Source organism: Scylla paramamosain, chromosome 4 (genome assembly GCF_035594125.1).
Source record: "Scylla paramamosain isolate STU-SP2022 chromosome 4, ASM3559412v1, whole genome shotgun sequence".
NCBI lineage: Eukaryota > Metazoa > Arthropoda > Malacostraca > Decapoda > Portunidae > Scylla > Scylla paramamosain.
Genome location: NC_087154.1, coordinates 20,000,984 through 20,023,494, shown reverse-complemented (window position 1 = coordinate 20,023,494; position 22,511 = coordinate 20,000,984). Strand labels below are relative to the sequence as shown.

The window sequence follows — 22,511 nt, the reverse complement described above, 5'->3', positions numbered from 1 at the left end:
ATATATATATATATATATATATATATATATATATATATATATATATATATATATATATATATATATATATATATATATATATATATATATATATATATTCGGCATTTAAAAAAAAAATAAAGAAACATGCTTTAATACCAAACTATTTATTGGAAGTTTAACACGCTTTTGCAGCCACAGAACAGCAATTATAGACAAGAAGTATAATTCTATCATTGTATCCCGAACACAACCCTGGTATAACGAAGAGGGACCAAAGGAAGGCAAGGCGCACGTGGAGGTTCTCGGTCAATCCTGGTCTGCTCTAGTCCACAGCTGTGCCTCACACCCACCGCCCACTGACAAATTGACAATCCACCAATCCTGTATGTCCACCAGTACGTCAGAAGTAGGTGTCCAGGACAAGTGAGGAAAGGAGATAGAAGGAAACAGGAAGACAAGGAATAGAGGAAACAGGACGGGAGTGCCTGGCGTGAGTCAAGCAGCCATGCATCCCACGGCGGACAAAATACTGATGCGGAAGATCAAGAAAAGCCAAAAGAAAAAGCTGAAAATTGTGAAGGAAAAGGAAGAGCACAAAGAAGACAGTGTTCCAGGTGAGCTGTGTGTAGGTGGTGTTGGGATTTCCCTTCTTGGTGAGATATAACATGGGTGATGAGTGGCCGTCACAAGTAGCAGACGTGACAACTGATTGTGGTGTTGCAGCGTGGTCACCTCATCACAGGTTATGGCCATTACACCGCCGAGCCACACCAAAGAAATATATGATGGCCCCGAAAAGGACAACAAAAGTGGTTATTATTTTAGGTTTACATATTCGTGCTTAACAGCATTGGGAATGTGGTTTTTGCATACCTTACTGGATTTAAAAAAAAACTTTATCTTGTGAGTTTTAGTGGGAAATCAATAGTTTTCGAAATAGACACGGACACTATCCCCCAAAAAAACTCCCTAGATCCGATCCAGCAAAATAATTTAGGTTGGCATCCGTAAGGGGGTCCAGGGGTTAGGCTAAGTTAAATTAGTAGTATCCCTGGAGTTGGGGGGCCAGGGGGCACAACCCCCCAGTTAGGTTAGGGGAATAGGGGGATTATGGTGCAAATCTAAAAATTTACCCAAAAAGTGTTATATATGACCTTTAGAGATGTGCCCCAATTTCCATTTTATCATTCCCTCTCTACAACTTAGTGCCTGGTGGGAATCTGGGGTTTGCAGATAAAAGGAGGAAAAGTCTGTGAAATTTTACTTACCAATCTAACCTAGCTCATTGCTTTCTGAACTTCATGTAATAACATTGAGTGTTGTGGGTGGATGTTACTGTTGTATCGTGCATCATTAATTGTTATGTAAGAGGAAAGCCGCAAACCAGGTGGTAACATTGCATCCATTAAGATAATAGTAACCTAAATATTAATCTGCAGATTCATACACTACTTTGATTTTGTTAACCTTTCCCATTATACAGGGTGAGAGACAAGTGGAAAGACTGACACTAACTGGGGAGATGTCTTTCCCTGGACCACTGAAAGCATGCTGACTGCCAAATGTTGATCACTTAACTACATGACAGTTAGGGGCATTTCCAAATTAAGTCTAACTAAACATTTATTATAATTAAGGGCCAAGTTCCATCCTGGAGCTCTTGAGTTTGAGATGTATCAATATCTGGAACTCACTCCCAGACTGCCTTGGAATACATTGATACTTTTAAGGCAGCCCTGCAATCTAACCTTTAATCTTTTTTACTATATGGATTGATTTTATCATTGTTACAGTTATACAAAATTCTGCACATTGTTACTCTTCTAATTCAGGACTGGCGTGCCTGCAGACTTAAGCTGCTCCCATCCTAAATTTTGCCCATTCTCTCCTTTTTAAGCTATCTAGCAATACAGGGTTTCCAACCAGCTGAGTTAACCTGCCCCCTCAGTGGAAACAGGTAACTGTTGTCCATCAGTCTTTTGGTCACAAAAGTCAAACTGACTACCTTGCTTCAGTCTTGCCCATACAAAAATGGAAAGTATTCTGAAACTGAATCCCTACAAATGTTATAGTCTCTAAGCTGGGACACCTACTCCAAAATTGTTCAAAACATCAAAGACCATATCTTTCCTCCACTGTATGTAACTGCTGATAGAGTGGCAAGCTGGTGTCAAATATGTGATAAAAAAAAAAAAAAAAAAAATAGGTGAACCTATAGTGGACTCTGACTGTTGGTTAGCTAAAGTAGTGGCATCACAGGATTGATCAGGTCATGTATAGATGCACTGAACTTTGTGGAAACATTTCTCAAGTTAAAGCAATCATTGATTCCTGCAGTATTTTGTACATTGAATTTTAGGCACTTATATTTTTACCATGTACTGTGACAACTTTCCTCGCACATTTTGATAATTTCACTACCCATTATTATCTGTTTCGTATGCTGTCCCGTAATGGTCTAAGTCAGTGGTTCTTAACCCCTGGGTTGCGACACAAAGTTGGGTCACCAAACCATATCAGTGGGTTGCCAAAGATATGTACACAATTTTTTCCCCAATATACCTATTCAAAATGCTATCAAAGCTTTAATCCTGCATATAGAAGTTTTAATCCTGCATATACCTAAGTCATTAACATCTAAAGTTAAACAAACCATAGACAATTTAATTGAAGTAAAAAAAACAGCCTACATCTACTTTTGCCGCTTAGATATAATTCAAATTTTAAATAAAAAAAAATGGTTGCGGCCATAAAAAGGTTAGGAATCAGTGCTCTAAGTGGTTATTGAGTATTGCCATGTGTTGAAAGCTGAAAGTTGCCTGTATGTGAACAAATGAAAAAATCCAATTCTTGCTAACTCAAGGAAGCTGATAATGAATCAGATTTATGATAGACTGAGTTGGAACAAATCATAATTGAAGATTGTGCAAGGAAAGAGCAATTATGATTTCAAATGGAAGCTGAATAAAAAAAAAGAAATGGGAACACTAGCTTACCTAAAATTCTGTGGACTTACTAAAATTGGGTAAATACATTGTCATCTCTATACTTCATAACCTGTTGATGTAAATAGCTTTCCTTTTCCTCTCTTCTTCAGAAGAAAAGTTGCCAGAGGATGAAACAGAGCGCCTCATCCAGACTCATCACATTCTCAGCAAACGCCCAGCAGAGGATGACGAACCTTTCCCAAAAAAGAAAAGTAAGGAGAGTTTGCCTTCATTTGTGGCACTCTCATGGGGCCTCACCTGTATGTGTAGTGTTGACACCTGCTTGCTGGCCTGCTTACGCTTTCTTCAGGTGTATTTAGTAAGCAAATCAGGAGAATGTTCAGTGTTCCTGTTTACTTAAAGGGGAATGTTCAGTGTTTTTGTTTATTTATACAATTCTTTAAACTTGTGTTTGTTTATAAATATTTTTGCTGAATATTTCATGTGCAGGTGTTGGGTTATGTGGGTATGGGGTGTAAAGATGTCCCCATTGAAAGTCTCTGGGCCGTATTAATGAAGATTCTTAAATAGAGACGTAGGGATTAGCACAGTCATTATGCATGTTGTCTTGCTTACCCTTGTGCTTACCATACCAAAAAAGTTGAGCATGGTCCAGGACAGGCTTAACTTTAAGAATTAAGATGGACAACTGTCAGGAAGCCCAAGCTCACTGCCTGAAGAATTATCAGCCCTGTAAGGATGTTCTTGGTGACATGAATAAATGAACTGTTGAAAATATATTGACTAGATTGGCTGGAGTGTTATTGGTGACAGATTTGGCTGGAGATGTCTTGGAGAGCCCCACAGGAAGGAGTGATGCACTGACGCTAGTAATTAAAGTAATAATTAGTGTTATTTAGCCACTGGGAAATGCAGCTCTGCAGCAATGATGACCTTGACCATTCCTGTGTTCTGTTATTACTGTGTCTCCTTTACCTTAGTAATAGAGCCCACATGTAACTTTTTTGTGCTGCTGAGGGAGCGAAGCCCTTCAGGGTACTTCTTTCTTCATATACTAACTAGATGAGGAAGGAAACAGAAAAGAAGGAGTTGCTAAGTGGGAGTAGTGAGGCTCAGTTGGCTCTAGGTTATAAACACTGAGACAAAATACTTGTGCCTTGCACAGGATCTAATTTGCTTAATAAGAAAAAACAAAAAAATATGCTTTCTTATTCCTACAGAATTAAAGATAAATTACTATTTTTTTTTTTGTTTAATTGCCAAAATTGAAAAAAAGATTGCACTTTTAACTCCCAAAGGACTGGGGAGGTTGATTGACATCCTGCTGCTAAAGGATTTGGGAATGTCGATCAATGTCTTCGCTAAAATAAAACCAAATTATGTTATTTTCCACTCGATTTGCTAGCCCAGGCTCTGATTACACTGGTTTTGAGTCAGACAGCAAGGCTTGTTGGTCTACAGCTTGTCTCTGTCATGGCCAGTTCCCAGGAACATGATTCCGGTGTGTCCAATTCAGCTAATTTGCACCTGCATTTCCTTGCCTCCATAACCAGTCTGGTATGGTCAGCTAACCACACCATCAGCCACTGTAATGTGTGGGGGCAGAGAAAATGCCTGGGTATGGGGTATATGGAAAATCGTGAACAACACGTGGGGAGCTGATTGGATGCGAGGGCTGAGCGACTCTCAGCGTGTGCTGACAACACCTCGTTCAGTTTGTGATATCACTGTAATCATGGCACCTACAGACATCCAGATGGTGCCGTTTGAAAGAGGAGGAATTGATTGTGGGGAAAGTAGTGCTTTTTTTTTTCACTCATTCATTGCAGGTTAAGAGTAATAAACATATGAAAACAGGCTATTTTATGTGTTTTGAGCTCAACATGCAGTCCTTGTGGTACATTCAAATTACTCCCCCCCCACCCCCACCCAATCCTTTAGGGGCTAATGTGAAATTAAGAACCATAAGATTTTACTGTTTTGCTTTGTCACCATTTCCTGCTGCATTGGTACTGGGCTAAAGTTTTATGCATAGCCCATCCTTAAGCATGCACAAGATCAAGCTTAAGGCTGAGAATCTTTGTTAATATGGTCTTTGGGATCTTTTCAAGATCTAGCATCATAGAGGTGCAGTTGACTGTTTGTAAGGTTTAGTAAGAAATTTGTCTCCCCTACTGTGAACACCAAGCTTACTCTGTCTCTGTGTCTGAAGCAAGTTATTAAGGCCAAGAACTTACAAATAAATAAAATGACCAATACAGGACTGCATATAGTATTTTTTTTATAAAGATTTCTTTCTTTTTCATCTAGTAATTTTTATTTGATTCAAATTGCACTGACTGTTAGTGTGTTGGGAGGTAGGGATGAGAAAGAAAGATTGCTGGATGATGAAGAGAAGGAGAGCATTGTAATACCAAGTAACAAAGCCTGTTGGATTTTTTACTATGAGTGTTTCAATGTTGCAGAGAAAAAGAAAAAGCTAGAGCAGTTGGAAGAAATCCTCGATGATGGAGCTGATAACAAAGTACAAAATGACATTGAACAGAAAGTGAAGAAGAAGAAAAGTAAAGTGCCTCAGCAGGGGACCACAGCAGCAGTGCAGAGTGGACAAGAGAATGGAGTGAAGCAAGGACAGGACAGGGGGGGTGAGAGTGAAGAGACAGGCTATGAGAGTGAAGAGGGCAAAGGAGGTAGGTGCAACAAAGATGCAGTTTTGGTTTAAATCTATTTTTGATGGAGTCAAAAGAGTTTCTTGAAATTATTGTTTGATATGTATGCCAAGTGAACTCATGAAATACTGTTTTCTCTATTGGCCATCCTTACATGAGAAACTGTTTTTGAAATGTGATATGGTGGAGGATCTTCCTAAAATAACAACTTGTTACAGGTGTTGACAATACACTAGGATTTGACACAACTGTAAACAAATCTTTTGAAAGTCTGCGTGGGCAAGTTTCTGAAGAGACCATGAAGGCCATAGAAGGCATGGGCTTTACAGAGATGACAGAGATTCAGGCCAAGGCGATCCCCAAGCTGCTGGAGGGGAGGGATCTACGGGGGACAGCCAAGACTGGTGCTGGGAAGACTCTGGCTTTTGTCATTCCTGCTGTGGAACTGCTTCACAAGCTCAAGTTCAAACCAAGAAATGGTAAGCAGGGATGCTTATAAATAGTATTTGATATACTTCATTGTACACAGTGCAAAAGAAAACAGTTCAGTTTTGTAGTGATGCACGCTTAGCTTAGCTGGGTTCAAATCCTGGGTATGAGTATGATTTTTTTTTTTATTCACATTCTGACCACTTATCTCCTAGCAGTAAACAAATATGGGATGTTAGCTGAGGAGTTATGGGCTTGCCTTTCCAGCAGGAGAAAGCTAGGAATCTTACCCCTTGTTTGTCCATGTTGTAAGTGTGAATGTGCAGGTATGTGTGTGTTGTTTGCTTCTTTGAAGAGATGAGAAATGGTCTGTGCCTTATCCAGAGATGCAAGCAGAGCAAGGTAAAATAAATTGATGTTGATGAACTTTATGCTTCAGGTACTGGTGTGATTGTTATCTCGCCAACACGAGAGCTGTCAATGCAGACATTTGGTGTGCTACGAGAAGTGATGCAGGAACACACACAGACTTATGGCCTCATCATGGGAGGTGCTGACCGCAGGAGTGAGGCAGCAAAACTGGCTAAAGGTAATTGCAGAATAATCTGGTGTTTTGAAAATAATAATTGGCAGAACTAATTCTACTTAAAATGGATGTAAAAGAGGACAATCCAGCTCAAGTTGTTGGAATGGACTGATGTTGAGGAGTTATTAAGATGGAATAGTGATTCTTCCCAGACTATATCTGCTTTGCTTTGTTGCCTCTCCTCCTTTGAGTGTCATTCAAGGGAATCATCATGGTAGAAGAGCCATGTCTCCTTGTCTAAGCACTATTTTTAGTAAGCACTATTTTTACTTTGTCAATTCCCTGTCATTGCTTACTAGCACCTCTTTCACTCGTGTATTGCTTTATCCTATCCTTTCATCTTCCAAGTGATCATCTTCCTGGACAAGGTTCCTTGATCTCACTTGCATACTCTCTTCATAAACTCTTCATTCACATCTACCCAAAAAAATATTTGCCATGTATGGGAAACTAAAGGAAACTAAATAATGTGAATGGTAGATCTTTATATTAGTTTGTTCCCTGTACTCTTCATGTTCCTGTCTTGCATGTCCAGAAAGAGGAAGGGATACAAAGGCTTGATGTTTGCAGGTGTGAATGCTCTTGTGGCCACTCCGGGAAGGCTTCTGGATCATTTGCAAAACTCCCCAAATTTTCTCTTCAAGAACCTTGTGTGTTTGGTCATTGATGAAGCAGATCGAATCTTTGATGTAGGATTTGAAGAAGAGATGAAACAAATTTTGCGGATTTTGCCAAGTAAGTTTTTCTCATACAGCATGTATATATATATATATATATATATATATATATATATATATATATATATATATATATATATATATATATATTTATATAATTGACCATGATTTTTCCATTTTTGCAGGATGTCTGAAAAAATATTGGAAAATACAAAAGAAATGGTGATTAAACCACCAATTTAACTTGAAGTTAAATCATGACTGAAGTTGAAAAATTGTCAAAGTGGGTCTTTGTGTATTTTATATATATATATATATATATATATATATATATATATATATATATATATATATATATATATATATATATATATATATATATATATATATATATATATATATATATATATATATATATATATATATATATATAATACACACACACACACACACACACACACACACACACACACACACACACACACACACACACACAGTATTGGTGGATAAAGTTGACACCTTCGATTGAAACACAGAAAAATTGGTGCCAACTCCTTAGGTCACAACATTCATATGCTAGCATGTAGGTTTGTATGGTGGTGTCTGGCAGTGCCTCATGCCATGGTGGAAAAACAATCAAGGACTTTCTTCAGGAAAATAAAATTCCTGTTTTGGAGTGGCCAGGCAGCTTGCTAGACATGAATCTGATAGAGAATGTGTGGACACACATCAAGGAGTAGGTGGGCACCATCCAGACTCCATCAATTCCATGCTTGCTGGAGGCCATCACATGGGTTTGGAGGGACATGGACTAAGACTACTTAAAAATCTGGCTACCAGCATGCCCCAGTGCTTTTAGGATGTCAAGAGACTCAGGGAAGATGTTACTAAGTATTAAAGGAAGTAAATTAATGCATTAGCCATAGCATTTTTCATTTTAATTTATGGTGGTACAGTAATCCCTTGACTACCGTGGGGGTACGTTCCAAAATCCATGAAGTAGAAACAGTACAGTATATTTTTTAAAATTATTTTTATAATTTGTATATATTTATTTTAGTATTTTTATATATTTAAGCTTTTATAAACCCTCCTCACACTCTTATAAACCTTTTCTACACTCGTAAACACTTAAATTCAAAGTTACTTTTAGACACATCTGTATTTATTAAAAAAAAAATAATAAAATTTGGTACACTCACCTGTGAAGATATACAACTTGATTGATGATGATAATAATGATGATTAGCTGTGCAGTACTCAGTAGTGTAGGTGATGATGGTGCATAGAAGATTATTGTTGACAGCGTGACACACACAGGCGGCACAAGGCAAGGGTTTGTCTATGTTTAGGAAAACTAATTGTACTGCACATTGCCTATCCGTAATTTTACACCATCTTTGTCCATCTGTCCTTTTTCATGAAAATTTACAAAAGCACCTGGCGGAATTTTATTTTGTTTAGTTTTGTGCTTGAAGATGAAGAAGTTATTTTATTCATTGTATTGCTATATCACCATCTCACTTGTCTAGTGCTCACAGACCTAAACTTCACCACAGATAGTTATATCAGCTAAAAACCATTATATTCAAATGAAAATTTGGGGATATATATATATATATATATATATATATATATATATATATATATATATATATATATATATATATATATATATATATATATATATATATATATATATATATATATATATATACAGTGACAGTGAATATTTAGAAGATGAAGAAAGCGAAGACATTAGTGAGGACTCGGAAAATGATTTACAGGATCCACCTGTTTTATCAGAACAGAGAGATGATACCTATCATTCTTTCATGGTAATTTTTTCATTATCTTCGATTTTATAATAAAATGGTAGAAGGTAACTTGTCAGAGAGAGAGAGAGAGAGAGAGAGAGAGAGAGAGAGAGAGAGAGAGAGAGATAATGTTATTTGCCTGAAACTTGATATGAAAAGGGATGAAATCTCTCTCTCTCTCTCTCTCTCTCTCTCTCTCTCTCTCTCTCTCTCTCTCTCTCTCTCTCTCTCTCTCTCTCTCTCTCTCTCATTGGAAGTGTACAATTTCCCCTCCAAGATGAGAGAGAGAGAGAGAGAGAGAGAGAGAGAGAGAGAGAGAGAGAGAGAGAGAGAGAGTGTGTGTGTGTGCGCGCGGCGTCATCGCTCTCCGGGCTGTTTCTGGATGACGGATCACACAGCGGGAGGAGGAGGAATCTTTTATAAGGCATAAACTCAACTTTGAGAGGTCACATTGAGCTACAAAGTATATCATTGTATTCAGAATAACAAAGAGAAAATAATTATTAGTATTCAAACAATTTTCTGACAATTTCTAGGTTTACCATTTTTAGCTGTCATACAAAACGGTAAAATAATTTAAGCGCCGGAAGGAAAGGGTTAAGCAACACATGATTTAATAGTTTAATGATCAGTATGTGTCTGAACTGCAAGAAGATAGTTAATATAGCTTTAGATGTCATTAATAAGGACAGTTACAGATGACATAACTCATTTGCCTGCATATGTTTGGTAGAACGAAGACAGAGCATGCTGTTCAGTGCCACCAAGGATAACAAGACAAATGAGCTTGCCAGGCTTGCCCTTAAAACTGAGCCCATGGAGGTGGATGTTGACTCGGACAAGATCAGTGCCACAGTGGAAGGCCTTGAGCAGGGTAAGTGAACAGGTTTTATGTATTTTTTTTGCATGGATTTTTGCAATATTGAGTCTTGCTTGAAATGTGCTGTTTTTCAATACTGAGTGGTGTGTGAATGTGTGCATGCTTGCTCATTTCTTGCCAAGTTAGAATCAAACTTATTGGAAACATTCATAGGTACCTGTTTATTGGCAATTAAGAATCAAACTTATTGGAAACATTCATAGGTACCTGTTTATTGGCAATTAAGAATCAAACTTATTGGAAACATTCATAGGTACCTGTTTATTGGCAATTAAGAATCAAACTTATTGGAAACATTCATAGGTACCTGTTTAGTTGGCAATATATTTTTTTCTTCCTTATGGAATGGTTTGTATATCACACTTGTTTAATTTTACTTCACTGGTTAAGATCCTTGGCTAGGTGGAGACGGTTTGCTCTTGTCTCCTAACACAGCTTGGTGCTTCATCTGGTTTAACCACCCACCAGTCATGGGAATAAGTCCAAATTGATATTACCTGATGATCTGTGTGTCAGAGGTTCCTATATACTCATGTGTGTCCAAGAAACTGAGAAATGATTAACATTTCAGCTTTCCTGGTGTGCCCCGCTGACAAGAGATTCCTCGTCCTATATACATTCATCAAGAAAAACCGAAAGAAGAAAGTGATGGTGTTCTTCAACTCCTGCATGACTGTCAAATTTTACCATGAGCTTCTTAACTACATTGACCTCCCTGTTATGTGTATCCATGTGAGTTTCAGCCTTGCATTCACTTATATGCTAGTAGATTGGCTGGGTTGAAAGAATATAGTTGCCTCAATTTTTGTGTTGTAAATGGTGTCAGGAATGGATCCCCTTCTGAATATTTTTTTTCCCATAGTGAGATGAATTGTGATGTGACATCTTTTCAAGGCTACTCATATTTTTAGTAAACCCCCCATTAATTCTTGTCGCTTTGTAGAATATCATAGTGTGAGTATTTTGAAAACAAGACTATTACAGACTTCTTACTTATCACATGTATGATTTTTCTTTCCTTTTCTTTTAAGGGTAAACAAAAGCAAGTAAAGCGGACCAGCACATTTTATCAGTTCTGCAATGCTGAGTCTGGCATTCTGCTGTGCACAGATGTGGCTGCTCGAGGTTGGGATATCCCTGCTGTGGACTGGATAGTGCAATATGATCCTCCAGATGATCCCAAGTGAGAATCAAATGCAGTTGCTATGTGCTTGTGAAAAATTAGATGCATGTGTAGAGGTGCTGAGCATGCTACTAATTTTTTGGACCTGTTGAGCTTCCTTGAGATAAGAACATAAGAAATAAGGGAAGCTGCAAGAAGCGACCAGGCTTACACGTGGCAGTCCCTGTATGAAACACACCTACCTATTTCCATCTTTTATCCCCATCCATAAACTTGTCTAATCTTCTCTTAAAGCTCTCTAGTGTCCTACCACTAACTACATGATTACTGAGTCTGTTCCACTCATCTACCACTCTATTTGAGAACCAATTTTTTTCCTATCTCCTTCCTAAACCTAAATTTTTCAAGCTTGAACCTGTTATTCCTTGTTCTACCCTGGTTGCTGATCCTAAGAATTTTGCTTACATCTCCCTTGTTATAACCCTTATACCACTTAAAGACTTCTATCAGGTCCCCTCTTAACCTACGTCTCTCTAGAGAATGTAAATTTAACAGCTTCAACCTCGCCTCGTAAGGAATACTCCTCATCCCCTGTATCCTTTTAGTCATTCTCTTCTGTACTGATTCTAATAGACCTATATCTTTCCTGTAATGTGGGGACCAGAACTGCACAGCGTAGTCTAAATGAGGTCTGACCAGAGCCAAGTATAACTTTAATATTACTTCCGGCCTTCTACTTTTAACACTCCTAAAAATGAATCCTAGTACCCTATTTGCCTTGTTTCTGGCTTCTATGCATTGTTTCCCTAGACGGAGTTCAGAGCTAACTATAACTCCTAAATCTTTCTCGTACCCTGTACCTACCAGAGTTTGGTTGTTTAATGTGTACCTATTGTGTGGGTTTCCTCTACCTACGCTAAGCACTTTGCATTTATTGATATTAAATTGCATTTGCCATCTATCCGTCCATTCATTCATTCTATCTAAGTCTGCCTGCAAGGCGATAGCATCCGATTCTGACCTAATTAATCTACCTATCTTTGTGTCATCCTCAAATTTACTAACATCACTACTAATTCCACTATCCAGGTCACTGATATATATTAGAAATAACAATGGCCCTAATACTGATCCCTGTGACACCCCACTAATTACATGACCCCACTCGGATTTCAAGCCGTTTATTACCACTCTCTGTCGCCTGTTACCAAGCCATGACCCTATCCAGCCTAACACCTTCCCATCTATCCCGTGTGCCCTAACCTTTCTCAGGAGCCTTTGATGGGGTACCTTGTCAAATGCTTTACTAAAGTCCAGATATAAGATATCATAACTATCACCATTATCTACTGCCTCGTACACCTTACTGTAAAAACTTAACAAGTTTGTCAGGCAAGACTTCCCCTTCGTGAAGCCATGCTGTGACTGATTTATCAAGTTATGTTTGTCTAAATGTTCCCTAATGTTCCTCGCTATTATTGACTCTAACATTTTACCTACAACTGAAGTTAAGCTGACAGGTCTATAATTAGATGCTAAAGTTTTTACCTACAACTGAAGTTAAGCTGACAGGTCTATAATTAGATGCTAAAGTTTTATCTCCTTTCTTAAAGATGGGTACTACATTAGCCTGCCTCCACATTACTGGTACCTCACCTGACTCCAGTGATTTCCTAAAGACAGAAACTAACGGCTCACTAATAATCTCTTTACATTCCTTAAGTACTCTGGGATATATTTCATCAGGTCCTGGTGACTTGAACTTTTTTAGCCTATCTATCTCCTGTTCTACTATCTCCCTAGTTATGGAAATATCTGTCAGCTTCTCATTCTCATCTGGTCTAAACACCTGTTCACTATCTGGCATATCCTGCATGTTTTCCTGGGTGAAGACAGTTAAAAAATAATCATTCAGAAGTTTACTAATCTCCTCCCCAGAACTAACCAGCTCCCCATCTGCTGCCTTTAATGGACCTACAGTATCCTTATTCTTCATCCTGTATACCTGATAAAATCCCTTGGGGTCTGTCTTCGCCTGGCTGGCTACCTTTAATTCATAATTGTCCTTAGCTTTCCTTGTTAACTTCCTGACTGTTCTAACTAATTCATTATATTGTGTCCTTAAAACTTCTTCACCTGCCCTTAATCTCTTATATATACTTCTCTTACGCCCTATATAATGCTTTAACCTAGCAGTCATCCATTTAGGGTTATTTTTTTGTGATCTTATTGTTCTATACGGAATGTTTGCTAACTGACCTGTATGAACTTTTTCTACTAAATATTTATACAATTCATCTACATTTACTTCACCTAATCCCCTCACCTTGTCCCCTACCATCCTCTCCACTCCCTCATCTACTCGCCTCGACCTCACCTCTCTCATTTCAGCATGACCTGACATTCCAACATACTCACACCTATCTCCCCCCTTCCTCTTTCCTCCTCCCTTCTGGAGCCTCACCTCACCTCTCTCATCCTGCCTTATCTCTCTGAACTCCGTCCCTGACCTGACCTCACCCTGCATCCTTTGCCAGTCCACTCCTTGGAGGTACCTTTTTAATTCTTCAAAATCTGCTCTCCTAAAGTCGGGTATTTTACTAGTGTTTTTGTTTCTAACAGTTTCTTCCCATTCTAAATTGTACCTAATTTCCCTATGGTCACTGTTACTTAGGTGTCCTCCAACCTCTACCTGTGTGACTGCTTCCTCCCTGTTAGTAAGAATTAAATCTAGAATATTATTCCCCCTTGTGGGTTCTACGACTACCTGTTTTAAAAAATTATCCTGAATTACCTTAAGAAATTCCTCTGCTTCCTTGTTACCCGCAATCAGACTCCAGTCGATATTCCTAAAATTAAAATCTCCTACCACACATACCTGACTGTACCTGCCTGCTCTATTTAATTCCTGCCACAGTGAGGTGTTAATTTCCTCTGTACTGGTTGGTGGTCTGTAAACTACCCCTAGTACTACTGACTGCGATCCTTCCTTAATATCTACCCATATCGACTCTGCTTTGCTATCCATTTTAATTCTATTGTTCATACAACACTGTAATGTGTCCCTAATGTGTAACGCGTTTTCCCTACCTATATAGAACATTGTATACCCATCTATCTTAACCTCTGGATTAAATACTTTTCCTGACATATCTAACCAAGTTTCAGTTAAAGCAATGATATCAAATTTCTCTATGCTCACTATTCCTCTAAGCAAGTCTATTTTATTCAGAATACTTCTACAGTTTGTGTAGTAAACACTTAAGCTATTTCTCAACATCAGATACCTCAGAATTAATAATTTCAACAATAGCAAATGTGCACACACACACACACACACACACACACACACACACACACACACACACACACACATGAAGAAGATTGTAGGGTGCGATATGACATCATGAAATTCCTGGCATCTTTGTTATAACAGTGCTACTAGGCCATGAACTTGCAATCTTTGAACAAGAGTGAAGGGTGAGTGATGTTTATGTAACATTGATAATATTTTTCTCATTGTAACATTGATAATATTTTTTTATATTTTTAAATGGCCTGTTCTTATTCTTTCTAGTATTGCTCTGTGTTCTTTTTTCCTAGGATTGCTCTTTTTTTACAAGTATGGGAAAGGACAAATAAAAAAGAATAGATAGGTGAGTGAAAGGCAGCATAAAATTTTGCCCTAGTTTATTCTAACTCCCTTTTATTCCAAACTGCAGTGTAAATAATATGCTGTACTTTCCAGAGAGTACATTCACCGTGTTGGAAGGACAGCCCGTGCAGGAGGCCAGGGCCATGCTCTCCTTTTCATTCGTGAGGAAGAAATTGGTTTTGTGCGGTACCTCAAGGCTCACAAGGTTAATGTGGAGGCCATGGACATCACTTGGAGTAAGGTAGCCAACATTCAGCCACAGGTGAGTTAGTGAACATTAGTACATCAAAGTCTTATACTGTGTACCTGTCAGATGTATCTCTGAAAATGTGTGTGTGGTATGTTGGGTAGATGTCTTTGGGAATAAATGTAAAAGTTCAAATGTGGTATTTAGGAATCATTTCATAATGTAGTAAAGTGTGCTGGGATGGTTTTATGTTGAAATAATAGACTTTGTCATATCTAGTCCTTTATATTGGTATTTTTGGCAGGCTTCCCAGAAATTAGCCTGTTCTGGTGAGCAGATGGCTTAGAGTTGTTGAGATCAAGAAGTGTCTTGTGATAATTTGCACATTGAGACACCAGAGAATGCAGTCAGGGGAGTACATTCTTTTAGTATACAGTCTGCACGTTAAGTTAGTGCACTAGACTACAGGTGAACTGAATAATCACATTTTTCAATTAATGGCTAAGAGTGAGTTAACTTGTAGTTTAAAATCTCAGATCACTGATCTGTTGCCAACAAAAATGTCTTGACAGTGTTGTGTGGCAGGACAGCTGCACTCAGCCACTGTGTGAGGCTTACAAGGAGGGTTTTGTTTCATGTGTTATTTTGTGCCTAGCATTTCTTTTTGATTTGTTGTGTATTTATCCTGGTGTGATGGCCTGGAGGGTCACTACAAGGGAAAACATAACAGCTGTGGTTGCCTTGTGCAAGGCAGGCATTTCTATCCAGCCAATATCAGCTCAGACAGGTGTGAGCATAAATGTTTGTTAGGTGGTGATGAAGTGATTTGTCAAGGGAGAAGCATAGGACCTGCATGCATCCTGTCTCTGGCTTGGCAGGCCTAAATTATTATTCACAAAAAGGGATTGCAAGGACCAGGAAAGTGCAAGGCAGTGCAATGTCTTTTTGGGTCCTTGTGGATATTGATTTAGACCCATCAGGCCAGAGACAGGGTGCATGCAGGTCCTATGCTTTCTCAACAAATCACTTCACCACCTTTCTGACAAACACATATGTTCATGTCAGTCTGAGCTGATATCTGCTAGATTGGAATGCCTGCCTTGTATAAGGCAACCATAACTCTTTAGTGGTAACTCTCCTGCCCATCACATTGTGGTACACACACACACACACACACACACACACACACACACACACACACACACACACACACACACACACACACACACACACACACACACACACACACCAGATGTTGCACACCAAACCAAAAAAAGAAATGGCAAGTCACAAAACAACACACTAATCAAAATCTCACCTTAAAGGTCTCATACAGCAGCTGCCCTGCTACACAGCACTGCCAAGGCATCATTGTTGCTGAAAGATCAGTGAAAAGAGATTTTTTTCTAATTAACTCACTCTTAGCCATGAATTGAAAAATATGATTTATCAGTTTGCCCACCACCCAGTAAACTAACTTTCTGCACAGACAGTATGTTCCTCACTTACTGTGATGAATATGTTTCCAGTGTTCACCTTTCCTGTGACAGGTGTTGAATTTTCTTAGCCCATCCTGTTTAGCTATATTTTCTTATTAGTTCCTGGTAGACACTGAAGTCTGTCTGAAGCAGTGGTTCTTAACCTGGCTTTGATAGAACCCCAGGAGTTTGGTGAGTCAGTCTCATGGGTTCAGTGGAGGTGTGTGTGTTGCACAGTTTTATTTTTTTCAACTTCAGAGGGTTCAGTGAATGCATGTATGAAACTTGTGGGGTTCAGTACCACTGGTCTAAAGTTATGGTTTTTGTCCACAGTTAGAGAAGCTGATGACACAGAATTACTTCCTACATGCTAGTGCCAAAGAGGCCTTCAAAGGATATGTTCGGGCATACAACTCTCATCAGCAGAAGGACTTGTTCAATATCAACACTCTGGACTTGAAGAAGGTAAGCTGAAGAATAACTGTTTATTCTTTCATGTATTTAGGGAGGTATGTGGCCAACCATCTGAATTTCTGCTGTCATTATTGGAAAAAAAATTGAGTCGCATTCTCTCAGACCCACACCTGCATCTCCAGGGCATTTCCTGCATGCTTAAGTCACTTTAGGAACAGAATGTCCTTCATGGACAGACACATGATGTTTTTATAATTTTTTGTTTCAGTAAGTAGAGACTTGCTGTCATCACTGGTTGAGTTTTTAGGTTACTGGTATCAAGTGGATGGGTTGAAGGTATGTCAGTCTTACTATTGTAAATTTCATGTTAAATTTTTAGTAAGTGATTGCAACTAATAGGAAAAGTTTTGGATATAAAGGTATCAGGTTTTCATTTAAGTTAGAAGAAAGGGAGGTAATGAGTTTTAAGTGTAAAATCTGTAGATAATTATGTTCTTCAACAGGGTTTGAAAATTACACACTAATTTACAGGTAACTACATATGCACTAAGAACTCCACTTTATACCTATTTCCACTTCGATGAAAATCCGATGATGCTGTCATATCCAGAAGTTTTCTGTCTTGATTTAATGAATCCTCTCACATACTGGACACACATGTGTGTCAGGCAGAAGTGCACTGATGCATGTGTCAAAAAAAGTTACAGTGGAACCTCAGTTAATGAATGCCTCCTTTTTCTAAAATCCGTTTTCGAACAAAATTTTGAATTTGCTATTGCATTGGTTGCTCTAACATAATTCGATTCCAGAACAAAATTACTTGATTTCAAATATTGATTTCAAATATTAAAAGACAGCTAAGCTGTCATTTATTACTAATTCATAGTTTCTATAAATATTTATTTTGTTTTTTTATATTTGGAGGAGAGAGACTGTAAGACAGTAATTCATTCTTTGAAATAAGGTAAATGTGATTGTGTTGAAAATCCTTGATATAAACAAACAGTTTTTGGCACTCAGGAATAATCCCGAGCCACCTTTGGCTCTCTAGACCCCCAACATCATCATTACTGTACAGTTGCATTTTTCCATTAGCTTTTTTCCCAGCATCAAGATGTTTAAGTGTTATGATCACCTTCATTTTGTTGGTAAGTGAGTTGGTCCTCTCCGTGTCCCTCTGTAAGGCTTCCCTCACTAGATCAGTGACAAAGAGAATACTTGCACGGTCTAAACAGTATCTTCTGATGAGCTCTAGCTCATGTCACCAAGTTCATTCATAACATCCTTTCTGGATGAATTATAATTTGTGAGCTAGAGATGTGAAGCAGCCATCTTAGCATTGAGTGTCCATCATAAGAACATAAGAAATAAGGGAAACTGCAAGAAGATACCAAGCTTGCACGTGGCAGTTCCTGTATGAAATATACTTACCTATTTCTATCTATTATTCCCATCCATAAGCCCATCTAAAGCTGCTAAGATAAGGTGGACAGGTGTCTGGGAACAGGTTAGTCTATTTTACATTGATGCCTATGGGGAAAATAGTTTTGGTTTTTGAATACTTCAGATTTTGAACAGTATTCAGGAAAAATTAAGTTAAAAAACCAAGATTCCACTGTATTTAAATTCATTAAAAATTAAGTTTCTGGTGTAAATGTGTCAATTTTGGGGGAGTCAAAGATGATCATAAGTTTTACAAAAGTAATAAATTGGCAGCACTGATGCTTCCCAGAATAGGCTAACTCTTAGATCATTTGTCAGTTTCAGCCTGTGACTTGGGTGGGCTGTCTTCACAATCTGAGACATGCTGACTTCAGTTTTCCTTTATTTAGTTGATATCTAATGGATATTTCACAATGCCAATAGTACCATTTTAAAACTTGTAAAAAGACGGTTTAGGTGGTAAAACTTGTAAAAAGATGATTTAGATGATGTGTAGTGCACTGAATGCTTGCAGGGAAAGTTCTGAGCTATGAGGTTGGGAATATTTTTTCTTGTTTTGTATTTATTTTTTTTTAGGGAAAAATTAGTGAAATTACTTATTAGTAAATTTTTTATGTGGTTATTTTAAAGATAATTTATTTGTGAATTTAGTGATATATAATAATACATGCCTACTGTTGAGTTTCAAAGGAAAGAAAACTGCTTCTAAATCAAAGTTTTGCAAGATGTTTGGAGAGGCCACAAATGCATGCCAACAGAAGAGGTATTGGAAAGAAAACATGAAATTTAATGGTGTGTGTGAGGTCTAATTGAAACAATGTGAAAGTAACATTTAACATGTTCTCTTACTTATTCATAATTTCTGTCCAGTTTTATTAAATATCTGTTACTGATTAACTCCAAGGATCCATCACAGTTGTTCAAATTGGTTATAAAAGAAATGGAAGAAAAATCATCATACATGATACTGTGTGTGTGCACTCCTGTATCTATTCCTCCCCCCTTCTCTCTCTCTCTCTCTCTCTCTCTCTCTCTCTCTCTCTCTCTCTCTCTCTCTCTCTCTCTCTCTCTCTCTCTCTCTCTCTCTCTCTCTCTCTCTCTCTCTCTCTCTCTCTCTCTCTCTCTCTCTGACCTACAGTATGTTTATGAATCAGTCTGATAACACACCTGTTTCCTTTCCTGTAAAATGGGAAGAGATATTTCATGCCTGTATAGAACCACCAGTACAGTGAGGCCCTGTTCATATTACCTATTTCATGTTGTCTGAAGATTGGTTATGTTATCAGTGGTGTCACTCCATCAGTGGGAAAATGAACTGCAGCCACCAAATACCCTTCCTTGAGACAGGTGAGCACTGTTACCTCTACTTGTGGCAGCAATGCTCTTCTGTCTTAGGAATATTTGATAGCTCTGATTAATTTTTCTATCAAAGGAGTAACATCAGTGATAACAATCCATCTTCGGATGAACATGTGAAATTGGTAGGGTGAAGTGGGCCTAAGACCTGTGTACATTACTTATCTAGTTCTGTTTCTCCATTGCACAAGTTTATTTTACTGGATTAGGTTGGTAGTGGTGAAATGCCTGTCAGTATGTTTTTAGGGAGGATAGTTTTGGTTTATAGGGAGGGTGTCCTAGGAGGAAAGTCATATATTCTCAGAAATGAAAGCTCAAGTCATTCTAGATTGGAAGTATTCTATCTAGTTCTGTTTCTCCATTGCACATGTTTATTTTACTGGATTAGGTTGGTAGTGGTGCAATGCCTGTCACTATGTTTTTAGGAAGGATAGTTTTGGTTTATATGGAGGTTGTCCTAGGAGGAAAGTCATATATTCTCAGAAATGAAAGCTCAAGTCATTCTAGATTGGAAGTATTCTATTGTCAGATTGCTTTTAATGCCATGGTTTAGAAATTACATGACATTTAGATATGAACTCACATCAGTGGCAAGTGCCTGCACACAGACCATCCAGCAACATCCAGCTGGTTGCTGTTGCATTATGGTGTTTGTATTGTTTTACCTGTTATTTGCTACTGATTCACTGCATTCTTGGATTCAGTTATATTTTTATTCATGAAAACTTTGATGTGTAATCAGATGACATACTCATGACAGTGCCCACCATTGCTACCCTCTTCACTCCATCCCCCTTCCCCTTTTTTAATTCATAGCATGCTCATATAAAAAATATCGTATAACTTTTAAACTGTGACCTTAAAAGCATTTGACCATAGAATATTTCTGACTTAGAATGACTCTTTTTTTATGTAAGAGGGCCATTGGCCAAGGGCAACAAAAAATTTTGTATATAAAAAAGCCAGTTCTTGTGGAGATTCCAAATAGAAAAATCAAATAATGGAAGATAAGTGTCTTGAAAAGAGTTCAAGTCTTAGGAAGGAGGAAATACAGGAGCAGGAAGGGAATTCCAGAGTTTACCAGAGAAAGGGATGAATGATTGAGAATACTATTCTCAAATTCTTGCATTAGAGAAGTGGACAGAATAGAGATGAGAAAAAAAAAGTCTTCTACTATGAGGCCATGGGAAGAGGAGAGGCATGCAGTTAGCAAGATCAGAACAGTTAGCATGAAAATAGTGGTAGAAGATAGCAAGTGATGCAACACTGCATCAATGAGAAGAGGCTGAACTGAAGACAGTCAGTCAGAAGAGAGTTGATAGGTTGAAACGTTTTTTTATTCCACCCTGTCTAAAATAGCAAGATTTGAATGATTCCACCCTGTCTAAAATAGCAAGATTTGAGAATGTGACTTTTCTTCTGGGACTTACACACAGTGAAATCTCAGTTACTGAACGCCTCTCTTTTTGAACAAAATTTTGAACTTATTGCTTCGGTTGCAGTACCATAATTTGGTTCTAGAATCAGTTACTTGATTTCAAATATTAAAAGATGTGGCAAAAAAGCTGCTGTTTATTATTAATTTATACTTTCTATAAATATTTACTTCACTTTTATATATTTGGAAGACACAGTGTAAGACAGTAATTCGATCTTTGAAGTAAAGTAAATGTTATCCTGTTGAAAAGCCTCAATGTAAACACAGTTTTTGGCACTTGGGAGTAATTCTGGGCCACCTGTGGCTCTCTCAATGATGCTCAGTGCTCACTATTGCACAGCTACATTTTTTTTAGCAGCTTTTCCCAGCAGTAAATGGGTTACTCCTTTCTTCGTCCCTTTGTAAGGCTTCCCTCACAAGAGCGGTCTAAACAGTATCTTCTGATCAATTCTTTACCAGTAAGTTCATTCAGTACATCCTTTCTGGATTAATAATTTTTGAGCTGGAGATGTTCTGAAGCAGCCATCTTGGCTGTGGGTGCATCTGTCATGAGCCACTAAGACTGGTGTCTGGGAACAACAGATTAATCCATTTTACATTGATTCCTATGGGAAAATAGTTTTGGTTTTTTAACATTTTGGATTTCAAATGGCATTCAGGAATGAATCAAGTTTGAGAACTGAGGTTCCACTGTGTATAATATATATATATATATATATATATATATATATATATATATATATATATATATATATATATATATATATATATATATATATATATATATATATATATATATATATATATATTTTATATATATATATATATATATATATATATATATATATATATATATATATATTTTATATATATATATATATATATATATATGACATTATGAATGTATAAATTACTTTTTAGGGTGTGGAGCATATCTTCATATTTACTGGAGGTATGAAATGGAGCGAGTTATTTTACAGGACTAATACTTTGGATGTAGGCAGATCAGATGTCTAATGGATTAAAAGGAAACTTGCTTAAGTGTTTTATCAGATTTGGTTCACCTGTAACCAAGACCAATGAATTTACTAATTACCTACTTTAATGCTTGTTGATTCCCCTTTCAGGTTGCTAAATGTTTTGGCTTTCAAGTGCCTCCTTTTGTGGACTTGGGTTTCACAGCAAGCAAGCACCACGGTCGGCGAGGTGGTGGTGGAGGCGGAGGCTTTGGTGGAAAGAACAAGAAGCAGTTTGCTAAAACTAAGATATATAGACCTGCAAACAAGAAGTAGAATCTAAAATTGTATGTATTCAAAGAATAAATATAATGAGAAATATATTGTGTATATGATACTTACTCCATTCTTTCGGAGATACACAAGGGAGTTGACTTCAAGGTACACCAGCTTAATCTAAATATGGTTCATCA

The 22,511-nt window shown here is 37.7% G+C and overlaps 2 protein-coding genes across 3 annotated transcripts in view; one reads left to right on the top strand and one right to left on the bottom strand.

Moving 5' to 3' along the window:
- The first annotated feature begins 232 nt into the window (after positions 1–232).
- LOC135099806 (uncharacterized) lies at positions 233–22,419 on the top strand. Of its 2 annotated transcripts, none has more exons than XM_064002357.1 (12): positions 233–596; positions 3,080–3,181; positions 5,396–5,620; positions 5,818–6,078; positions 6,468–6,617; positions 7,185–7,349; positions 9,842–9,982; positions 10,560–10,720; positions 11,020–11,171; positions 14,860–15,028; positions 16,765–16,896; positions 22,210–22,419. In XM_064002357.1, the coding sequence occupies exons 1-12, from the start codon at positions 488–490 to the stop codon at positions 22,372–22,374; spliced, it is 1,932 nt and encodes a 643-aa protein (XP_063858427.1). In that variant the 5' UTR covers positions 233–487; the 3' UTR covers positions 22,375–22,419. The 2 variants fall into 2 exon arrangements, with proteins under 2 accessions (XP_063858427.1, XP_063858428.1); XM_064002358.1 differs by lacking the exon at positions 22,210–22,419 and adding an exon at positions 17,114–20,857.
- The window catches only part of LOC135099804 (titin-like), an 88,124-nt gene continuing 83,355 nt past the window's right edge, over positions 17,743–22,511 (bottom strand). Inside the window, exon 17 of the mRNA XM_064002353.1 lies at positions 17,743–17,865. Within this exon, the coding sequence (XP_063858423.1) occupies positions 17,758–17,865 (108 nt within the window). The 3' untranslated portion in view covers positions 17,743–17,757. The remainder of the gene's footprint in view (positions 17,866–22,511) is intronic.

What these genes read in the sequence shown, in the direction of transcription:
- LOC135099806 (XM_064002357.1), top strand. Translation starts at nt 488, where the DNA reads ATGCATCCCACGGCGGACAAAATACTGATGCGGAAGATCAAGAAAAGC. An exon ending in CAAGTTCAAACCAAGAAATG is followed by an intron (nt 6,079 to 6,467) that starts GTAAGCAGGGAT and finishes TTTATGCTTCAG; the next exon opens with GTACTGGTGTGATTGTTATC. An exon ending in TCCCTGTTATGTGTATCCAT is followed by an intron (nt 10,721 to 11,019) that starts GTGAGTTTCAGC and finishes TTTTCTTTTAAG; the next exon opens with GGTAAACAAAAGCAAGTAAA.